Source organism: Excalfactoria chinensis, chromosome 8 (genome assembly GCF_039878825.1).
Source record: "Excalfactoria chinensis isolate bCotChi1 chromosome 8, bCotChi1.hap2, whole genome shotgun sequence".
NCBI lineage: Eukaryota > Metazoa > Chordata > Aves > Galliformes > Phasianidae > Excalfactoria > Excalfactoria chinensis.
This window is the reverse complement of record NC_092832.1, coordinates 11,175,831-11,186,611: the sequence shown is the minus strand read 5'-3', so window position 1 is coordinate 11,186,611 and position 10,781 is coordinate 11,175,831. Positions and strand designations below refer to the sequence as shown.

Below are 10,781 nucleotides of genomic sequence, written 5' to 3'. Positions count from 1 at the left end.
CCCCCCCTCCCAAGTAAATGATTCACCAAAAGAATTGATGAATTTTAGTATAGACACAGTTTGACCAAGATGAGGGAGAAAACACTGATGCAAAGGATAGCAGAGAACAGAACCTGCCTGCTTACAGCAGGAGAGCCAAGCTGGGTACGTCCTGTGGTGAGCAGTGCTTATTCTTCCTTGCGTTTTATAAAATGTGCCTGGAATGGTAGAGATATGGCAAAGTAAAGGCACTTCTCTTTTAGAAAAGAGTTTCTGAAGCAGTCTGCTGTAGCTGTGTGCTTTCCTTTCTAATAAAGGGTTGGAGACCAAATGGTATCCATTGCTTTGTGGTCTACGTATTGATAAGTGTAGGTGGAATTTCTTGTTTACCCTTTTTTATTGCCATTGTACACTTATCAGCATTTCAACACCTTTTCCACAACAAGCCTTTAATACTTGTCCTGATGATGTGGTTGCCGACTGCACTGTTTGCCTTGCACTCCCCCACTTGCACATTAAATTAGTTTACAACTGTTTGCCCTGGCCTGATTTTGACATCTGCTGAATCGATGACCTGAATCTCCAGCATCTTTTTGAAGCTCAGGGCATTGCTTTCTTTGTTTTTTCTCGAAGGACTTGAAGAATTTATAACCACTTACACGGTTTCTGGAGTTACATTTTATTTAGTGTGAGGTTTTTTCCGAGGTCCGTAGTCCTTGCCTCTGCGAACGGGGAACCAAACTGCCGCCATCAATCTGCAAAGGACCTCGAGTCCCGCTTGCCGCTGGGGACCTGTTTGAGTTTCTATATGATGCTGCTTGAGGATCTCTTCCAGCGTTTCTTTTTCTTCTTTAACCCCGACATCCCGCACGTACGCACACGTACAGCGGTTCCAGTGCCGAAGAGTGCCGGCTGCTGCCTCTCGGGGTGCTGACGGCGCTGCCGCCCAGGGCTCCTGGCACCGCTACGCCCCGACTTTGGTGCGGCTCTGCCGGGAGCCGGGAGCAGCTCGGGACGAGGCACGGTGAGCGCCACAGCGGGGCCGGCAGCGCAGGGCGGGGGAGCAACCGAACCGCTCCTTCCCTCGGCCGCGGTCGGTTCCGTTTCTCGCCGTGTCGCTGCCGGCACTGCCGTGCGCTGTCACACGCAGCCAGGCGGGGCCGCGCCGTAACCTCCGCCGGGCGCTCTCGCACCGAAGGGGCCACGGTCCACGCCCCGGGGCGGGCCGTGCTCTGTCCCCGCCCCGCCGTGCGCGGGCGGCCAACGGGCGTGAGGGGGCGGTGGCGGCGGCGCGGCCGCGCTGTGAGGAGTGCGCTGCATGGGCGCGAGGCGGTGTGCGGGGCCTGCGGCCGTCTGGCTGCCGCCTGCGGTCCGCCGCCGTTGCTCTCCAGTGGCGATTCCGGTAAGGTCCGAGGGTTCCGCGAAGGGCTTTGTCGGGGGGGCGGATCGGAGGGAGAGCGGTGACGATGAGCGCGCGGTGCTCGGCGCCGCGTTCGGTCCTCCGAGGCCGCGTTGTCTGCGGCGTGGGGGGGCGCGGGGAGGGGCTGCCGTGGCACGCAGGGTCTGTCGGGGCCCCGGCGCGGCTCGTCGGGGGCGGCTTCCCCGCGCTGCCCGCTGCGTTGCGCTCTCCTGGCCGGGGCTGTGAGCGGAGCGGGCTGCTGACACGCCTGCTGCTGTTCGGTCGGTTTTTTTCTTCCCGCTGGGGCTGGCTCGCTCTAACCGAACAGGTCTGGAGGCGTTTATAGCGAGGTCGGTGGGCGCCCTTCTGTTCTGAAGGCAGGAGAGCTGTTTGGAGTCACTTAATTACCTGCGTTACTTGTGCAGCCCTACGCACGCTACACAAGTGTGGTCGCCCCTCCTACCCCCTCCTCGGCTCCCAGCGCAGCCCCTGCAGGGTTGATTGCAACAGCAGCACTGAGCAGCTTCACGCTGGAAAGAGAAATAAAGCAGAAATAATGTAAAAGCGAGGGAGCTGCATTAGAACAACTGACGAAATACGGAGCGGGAGCGTTGAAACGTTAAGGGAGCTGGTTCTGCGTTTGGTCTGACCAACTGCAAGAATATTAAGCTGCGTTCATTACTTGATTGTAGTAATGTTTCTTTATTAACAGCGGTTGAATCTGAGATTGCTGTGGATGTATCTGCAGCCACAACTGACTCGTTTAGCTGGTGTGTTCTAATTTTTTCTTCTTTCCCGTGTAGTGTGAGCACTGAGCACTTGGTGCTGAGTGTAATGGCAGGGCTGTGGGTGCTGCTGGACCCAGCCCTGGCTCTGCCACCTGCAGCTGCCCTCAGACAAATGGCCTAACCTGGTGTGGGAGCTCTGAAGGAGCGTTCTGTTTTTCCTAAGGCTGCAGATAGCTGCTTACTTTTACCGATAGCCCCCAACTTTGTATATTTTTGTAGAGGAGCTTTGAAGGTGTGCTAAATAGAGCACCAGCCTTCAGGCTAACTGTGCTGAGATTTGTGGATAAACTTTGGTATTAAGATGCTCTTCACTTTTCTATGTCTTTCCTTTGGTTTTATTATAAGACAGCAGGCCTAAAAGCCCACACACCAACTTTCAGGATGTTTTCCCTTCTCAGGCTGTATAGGTCAAAGTTTCTCACTCAGCACAATCTGTGTAACAAAAAATCATATTATCAGATCAAGGTTGACTGTTATCTGTAGAGGCAGGATGCTGAGAGCAGCTGGGTGGCTGATGCAAGCTGGGATGGTGCTTGTGGTCTGTATCACATGGGGTGTTTTTGATATTGTCGTCAGCTGTAGTAGCATGTCATGGTAGAGAATGGGTTTGGGGCTACGTGGAACAAATGTCACTCTTAAGGTTTCCAAATTAAGTAGTGAGGGAGCAAACTTTCTCTTGTTAAAAAAGGATGCATCATAATCAGCTCTAGAAATAATTTTGAATACCACTTTTATGCTGTACAAATCTTTTAAGTGTGCGTATATGTATATGAAAAGAACATCAAACAGTCAAGAACCTTGATAGTGCTTCAGTTAAGCAGTGCTACGTTAAAACGATTTTTGGATGTTCTCAGTACAAAAATATTGCTTTCTGTGTATTTCTGCCCTAACTAACAGTCTTTCTTCTCCACCTCCTTTTCCCTTCCTCCGTTTTAAAGGGCTTCATCTCTGTCTGGTCAATGGACACTAGGCGATCCTGAATGTTGGCTGTGGGAGCTCTTTAGGCACGGCGGCTGCTGGGATGTTGCGACAGAACGGTGGAAGTAACAAACGTGGTTTGGGATTGGCCCGGCTGTCTACCTCCAACTTCTTCACCATCTCTAATTCAGGAAACTGGGGAATGGGGCGCAGCACCAAGAGCAGCTCTTTGAGCAGCATAAGCTCCAATTCTGACTGCTATGATAATCCTGTTGTGGACCCAGAGTACATCATGCAGCTGGTGAATGATGTCAGAAAATTTGCAGATGTGCTACTCTACTTGAAGGAAGCCATTTGTTCAGAAGGTATGGCTGCTTTTTATCCTGAATTCTTAGGTTTCCTGGAACTCTCATGCCTCTACTCACAATTTATCTAGTTTTTGCCACAGTTATTATCCTCCCTTTTGCTTCTCTCTTTTATCCTGCCCCTTGTGTGATGATTATGGGAAATGGTAGATGTTTCTTTAGGATTCGTGCTTCCTCATCAGAACACTGTGCAATCTTCTTTCATGATCAGCTGTATAGTGCTCTGGAGCAGGTAGTGCTTGGAAGGACAAGGGAGAAGAGGCTATTAGCAAGCTGTTAAGATTGCCACTAAAAGTTAGCAGGGCCATCAACTGATGAGTTTTTAACCACTTGAGTGTTCTTGTAATTCCAAACAATTCTGTTGGCAGCGTTCTTGCTTTCTAGATGGGTATAATTCTGATTTTTCTTTGGATGCTTTTCTGGGAGGCTCCTATGTTAGTAGCTTGAATTAGAGTTTGAGGATAGAGCAAGAATTAGAGTTTGAGGATAGTCCATTTTTTGATCATCAGCAGGAAAGCCTTAAACTAGCTTTTACAGAAATATTCTGATGTTGATAGTTAAAAGCTGCTTTGGATGTCAGCCTAATAAATGTCACAAACACAAGACACTAGTAATTCTGTTTCATGTTGCATGCTTCTTTTTGCTTTTCCATATGCCTTAATGTTATCTTGTCTGTTTTCTCTGGAATTGAATTCAAATTTGCTAACAAGTAAATTTATGTAGATCCTGAACAGTAAAGTGAGACTTAAGATTCTTAATCAGTTCAAAGGCAGTGAATTTGCTAGTACTCCCTTGTGCTAGTGCAGTGCTTGTTACCTCTAATGTGCTCAGGATTACCTTTTTATTTGTAGAGAATATAATGTTCCTGAAAAGGAGTGAGAAGAATAATTACACTTAGTTCAGGTCTTGCATTGATCCTTCTTTGAGGAGAAAGTGGCTAGAAGCGATTGGATCTAGTGCTTTGTAAGCTTCAAAGGCTTGAGTCTGTGTGCAGCTGAAACAGTGTTGCCAAAAAGTGTGAACAAATCTTACCAGGACAGTAACTTGATACTAGCAATTGCCTCATGTCAACAGTATTTTTGCTGAGCACACAGGATGAGCAGAGTTATTTGTGAGGTCAGGTGTCTACTGCCTGCTGACACTGAAATAGGCATCCAGTAAGGAAGGTCTATCAAAATGCTAATGTATTCCATCTGCCATGCTGTGCTTGCTAGTCAATGGTCAGTATCAAATTTGGGGCTCAGAAGATCCAACATGGGAGATAGGAGTTACTGTATAGTTTTATGTCAGATTGCAGAACTGAGTCGTGAAATAATGTTGTCCATTAAAATGATTGTTAATTTACGAAGGAGAGATGTCTCTTATCCTCTGCTGGATTTGCTGCTGGTTGGAGAGGACCCCTTTGCAGCTGAATAGTTTGAATTTCATTAGTCCTTCTTACTTTGGTAATGCTTATAGTTGTTTATGCAAAAGCAGACAAAAGCATACTGAGGTGGCATTTAAACTTTACATGTGAAATTATGACTTGTAAGACTTACTGCCATTTTGGAACTAGTTCCAGTTAGTTTGGAATTAGTAGTTGATTTACTTCAAGGTGAAATCAGTTACAGAGATGGAAAATTAATTTCTTCCTTTTGGGACAGCATCAATATAATGTCTTGATTTAGTTTTTGTTTAATAGAACTTTGCACTGAAGCTTATGAAATAATCAAAAGTAAATAATGCTAGTAACTACAGCAGACGTCTTACTTTGATACGTGTTTATTGTGTGCATCTTCAATTGGTTTAGAAGTGGAAAACATGAAGTGACGCTGCAGGGTTGCATTAACAAGCCCTGGTGTTTTTCTGGCTAGCATTCCTAGAACCTGGTGTAAGTTTCTTCAGCTTCCAGCTAGTGTTTCCCCCAGTTAACTTTCACAGCTACTGTTACTCATAGTATTGCTGCTTGGCAGATTTGTATTAAAATTCCTTTGTAGTACACTGTAAGCTCCCACTGGAGCACGTGGCTCAGCTTGCTGCAGGCTGCTTGGGCCTGCACCAGCAGTTGGGCTGGCTCCCGTGGGTGCAGGCTTTGAATTCCACACCGTGGTTGGATCTCCATGGTCCCTGCTTTCTGTGTCTGAGCTGCACTGGAAGCGTCTGGCAGTTATTCACTAACATCTCACTTAGCGTTCTCCTGATGTAGTGATAATATCTGGGGTGAAAAATTTAAGTTATTTTAGGCTGTAGTATGTATTCATGTCTTGACTAGATCATAAGTGCCTTTAGATATAGACTTGTACTGTGTTTTGCATGGTACAAATCAAGGTGATAAAGGATTTCAGCAACTTCATATTATTTAAGAAGAGAGTGTTAACAGAAATTTCTCACCCATGTTCTTGCAAGTTTCAGTGCCATTTCTGTATATCACTTATGCTACAATGTAATTTAGCTTCTTACAGCAGTTTTATTTTAGTAATAATGAAATATGGATATTACCTTTAGATGTAGAAATGTAATGATGATTGCAAGAAAAAAAACTTGTCATCAAGAAGTAATTTCTCATATATCATGTGAAAACTTAGCAAAACAACAGCCCTCTACCCCTGGAGGGAGAAAATAAACCCTCCCTGTGAATAGAATTGCCAGATTGATATTTTTTAGCCCTTTGGACACAGGAGCTGCAGTTGCCTCTTGTGCTGAGTGAAATACCATGTGTTCCATGCACTTGAGTTCAATTTCCTTTCTGAAACTAGGTATTGTATTTGCTGGTTGTAATACACTATTATTAGCAAGCCATCTTGAGGCACAGGACCAAGGTACTTAGCAACATCTTCATTAAAGAAGAGCTCTGTTTTTTGTACCTAGGTCAAATGGATTCAGTGCCGTTTCACAAAAAAATAAATAAATAAAAATTAAAAAATAATAAAATTCTATCTGCTGGCAGTCTGAACCCGTCGTGGTTGGATTGCACAAAATGTCAATGAATCAGCCTTTTAGTTTGGTCTTAAGTTAGATTTCCAGATGAAGTTGTGTCATACGGCTGATATAAGAGAGGATGATTATACTGTCATCATGTTTTTGTGCTTGTACTGAAAGACCTGCTCATTTTGTAGTATTAGTGCTTTCTGAGGTCAAAGATAATTGAAATGTATTGAGGAGACTCAAAATAAATCAGTCATCCTTCCTTTCTGGTAAGAAGAACTGGAGAACAGTTCCTCAGGAATCCCGCCTGGCAGGCCAAACTTGAGAGTATGTGCTGAATGAACACCTAGAAGACTCGATGTATTTTTGTCACCTACAGTCGGTGCCACTTTTCAGATAGTTCATTTGAATTCTCGGTTTTATTGATGGCATTCTTGCTGTCCCCTGTGTTTAGTTCTTGTTTCAGTATATGTCCAAAGTAGAAGCTGTTAAAATGTAATAGATTGAAAGCTAATGTTTGTTTGTGTTTTGAGTTCAGATAGTGGATTTTCAGCTACAGAGAGTGTGAGGAAAAGGTTGCTGCCTTCATCTGGCATCCTGCTTTCAAACAGTAGGACATGCAGTATTGAATGGTTGTTTGCATCCTGCAGGCCTGCTGAGGGCCTGGCCACAGCACTGAAAATACTTCAGAATGTGATGTGCGTGGAAATACCACAACCAAACCCTGTAACACTGAGAAGGTTAATCCTTGTCCCAAGGCATGGGTTTATGCCTACAAGTAAATGTTGAGTGACTTCAGCATGCAGGGTACGTTCCTTTGGCAGGGAGGAGATACGGAATAATTAGTCCATACTGTCAAACACCTCTAAGTATGTCTGTACCTCACAGAAGTGGCTTACAATTTCTTGGTTCAAACTGTGCAGGACCTGCCTCTGACAAATGTCTGTTAGAAGTTCTATTTGTTGGTTCAAATAAAGCGTTGCTTACTGTATAGATGTGTAAAGTTAGGAATCTACTGAAGAATAAGTATCTGTGCCTGAGATTGGTGCCATTACAGTCTGTTTCATTACTGCCCTTAATAAATTCCACTACTGCCTCAAGCAAGTGATGTCACTGTGTGGCCTTTGCTCGAACGAGAGTCATTTACTTGGGTTTAAAAGGAACACATAAAAGAGTATTTAGGGCAAAGTCTGAGTTCCTAATTAAAATATTTTACTTACTCTTTCAGTTTTGGATAGTAAATAGTAGCTTTGACTTGCAACAAGTCAGAGATGGGGGAAACATTCCTGTTTCCCTCCTCTGAGGGTAGTTAACTACTGGTTTTGTGACATGTGCTGTTTATTTTTTTAAGGAATGCAGCGTATGCTGTAAGGTTTGCCCTTGGGACTGTGGGAAATACTGTTGCATTTTGAATAGCTGTCAGGTTGATATTTGCATGTGGTCTGAGAGTGCTCGTGTAATTATGCTTTAACATATAATCTGTGACTATACTACAGAATATGTTTAGGTATTACTGCCTTCTTTATCACAAACTTTGAAGTAATCTTCAAAGTGTGATACTGTGTGCTTCATGTGGGTAATTCTGCATCCTTTTCATGAGCAAAAGCTTTGTTCCTCAAGTTCATCCTGTCTGTCTTCAACTAATGTAAATCAAGCTTATTATAAAATGGTAACGTACCCTTATTTCCAGATACATTAGCAAACAGAATAGCAAGTCAAAGCTCTTGCCTTTCATCACAAGTCTGTCTTTGAGGATCAGATTTTGCTGTCTGGTTTCTTGGGAGTTCAAGGAGCATTTTTGAAATTGTAGCAAAAGTGACAATACAGGTGAAGCTCGATGGCCTGGTCAGGAGCGTTTGAATCCTCTTTATAGTAGTACTGATGCTTTCAAAAAAGACCAGGAATGCTGCCTGACTTGAAACCTATCAAGTGCTTATTCTTGAAGGATAGATGTTCAGCCCAGTGGGACACCTGTAAAGGTGTGCTGGGCTAAATAGCTTCCTTATAACAAGTCTCCAGTAATTTCAAAACCACAGTGGAGATTGGTATTGCTACCTTAAAAGCCAGAAGTTTTCTGCTGAATATAGTGCCTGTGGGTTAAAGATGAACAACTTCTCTTTGCTCCTTCCAGGCTTGTGATAATGTGTGCTTTTTCTGACGTTGCTCATATTTTCAATATGACTAAGACACTAAAGAATGTTTAGTTCTTAATTTTTATTTCTTTATGATCTTCTAATATAAAATATTGGAGTCCTCTGCAGCAAAGTTTTGAGCTGGTTTCTTGGAAAGTCAACTTGTCCTGTTTTGCCTGGGAAATCTGACGTTTGTTAGATATGAAGATAACAGGCGGAAATTATGATCATTTTCTAAGTGTAATTTTGTTTGTTCTATATTCCAGCTTTATTATTTCTCAGTGAAAGCTGCTGTCTTTACACCTTAAATTGTTCAAGTGCCTAATGACACTTCAGATTCTGAACGTTTAACTTGTAGTGTGAATGTGTGGTTGGTGGGCAAAGTGCTCTGAGCAAGGTTAATAGCGTTTACCTTTCTTTGCAGCACTCTGGAAGGGGCATTTGTATACTTCCTTTTCATTTTGAGAGAGGTTGTACTGAAATCTTCCATTATGGGGAAGAAAACGGCTGTTTTTCTCCTTGATAGTATTGTGTCCTAAATGAAAAAGCTTTATGCAAGGGGGGAAAGCTGTGTGCTGACAGAGCTGCCAGCTTCCAGGGATCGTGAGAACAAAGTGATTATCAAATATGTAAACAGTCTGTTTGTGAATTGATTAAGTGACCTTCAAGAATCCAGTCCTCTGGAAAGGCAGAGGAATTCATGTGAAGTGCAATATGTTGTTTCTCTTATTCCGTATAGCATAAAAAAGTGAAGTCAAACTGTCTGGAAAATAATTAATGCTATTACAGAAATCACAACTTTTCAGACATAGAGTCCAAAATGGAATTTTAATGCAGATCACCTCCAGGATTTGCTCAAGTGTTAGATATCTGTAATACCTGTGCAGTAGTCCTCTAAATTCTGTAACTTGCTTCAGAAATATGCAACTGTCTTCAGTGTCATAGCTCTGCTCACAGCTGGTTCTCAAGGACCATCTGCCTGTTTTAAATATACCAGCTTACAATAACTGGGTTCAGATTGCTGCTGAAACAAATAAGATGTTAAGAGCTGAATTCTGACGAGTTGTGTTTGCTGTTTTGGATGGTATTGATCCCATAGCAGTTGGTGGAAGTGATCCTGTGAAGCAGAGTAGCAGGGAAGCTGGGATCCAGACAGACTGGGGCAGGTGTGGGGCAGCTGGGCAAAGCTGAGACTTTGCTTCTGAAAGTGATCCTGCAGAGATCAGCTTTTTCCTCCTCACCAGTAGCTGAAACGATGGTGCTATTCTTTGTGCTGAATATGCACAAGATCTGTTTAAATTGTTCTCATGTCTTGTTATCAAGCTTGTTATGTTTAGGGTTCTGTTTTAAACCAAACAATGTATTTCTTGTTAAATTTCAAAATGTGAGCAGTCTCACCTTCCTGGCCATGGCACTCACCCTCTGGTGCCTGTGTCACATTCAGAAGAGCAGATCTGACTGAATGCTAGTCCTAGGGAGGAGCAGAATCATTTTCAACTAGAACCTCTGTGAGGCTCTACAGTGAAGGGAGCTCAGAAAAGAGGGACAAGGCAGCTGGCAAAGGAGTGAGTGGCCTGAGGTTTCAATAAGAAATGGACTGTGTCAGTCACAGCACTCCACCCTGGTTTTGCAGCGTGCACTGTTGAACCCTCTACCAATATTTTTTTTTGCCTCCTCTGTGGAATGTTGTGTTTGACAGAGACGCATAAAAAGGTGGCGAGCAAAGAACAGCAAGCAGAAAATGCCCTGCGTAGGCAGCAGATCAGTCAGTTGGTTTTCACTCTGAGCATCAGGCATTTCTGAATTGTGCTGTCATCATTTAGACTTCTGAAACTTGCCTTCTGTGTGCAAAGACAGAAACAGTTCCAGTCTTCTGACCTGGAGATTTCTTACTACACCCTTGTATATGTTTCCTACTAATCACTCCTGGATATTGGTTCTGCCAGTCTGAAATTGAAACTGTTCTTTGACAAATGTGAATGACTTTCAAGGTAAGAGATGTAAAGGATGTAAATAGAGATAAGAGCAAAGTAAATACTTTGCTAAACTTTTTGTTTAACAAGTTAGGAGTTATTCTAAGAACTTAAGATCAGTCACTACTAATGGCATTTAACAGCTTCTGATGCTTTTTTATGGCGAAGCTTGGAGGAAAAAAGAAATAGCCAGGCCTGCCAGTGTCCTTCCTGAGCATAGCTTGGAGGACCACAATGTTCCTGAGACCAATTGCTCTCCCAGGTTTCCCTCCCCTTCTGCTGCTCTTCTCCTCTGGCCCCCGGGGAGCAGAGCTTGGTACCCT

General features: G+C 43.8%; 1 protein-coding gene across 2 annotated transcripts in view; it reads left to right on the top strand.

The window, feature by feature from the left end:
• Positions 1-1,253: 1,253 nt before the first annotated feature.
• The window catches only part of ARHGAP29 (Rho GTPase activating protein 29), a 47,239-nt gene continuing 37,711 nt past the window's right edge, over positions 1,254-10,781 (top strand). For both annotated transcript variants that reach the window (XM_072342635.1, XM_072342634.1), the window contains exons 1-2: positions 1,254-1,381; positions 3,105-3,449. In XM_072342635.1, coding sequence (XP_072198736.1) covers positions 3,188-3,449 — 262 coding nt within the window. In that variant the 5' untranslated portion in view covers positions 1,254-1,381; positions 3,105-3,187. The remainder of the gene's footprint in view (positions 1,382-3,104; positions 3,450-10,781) is intronic.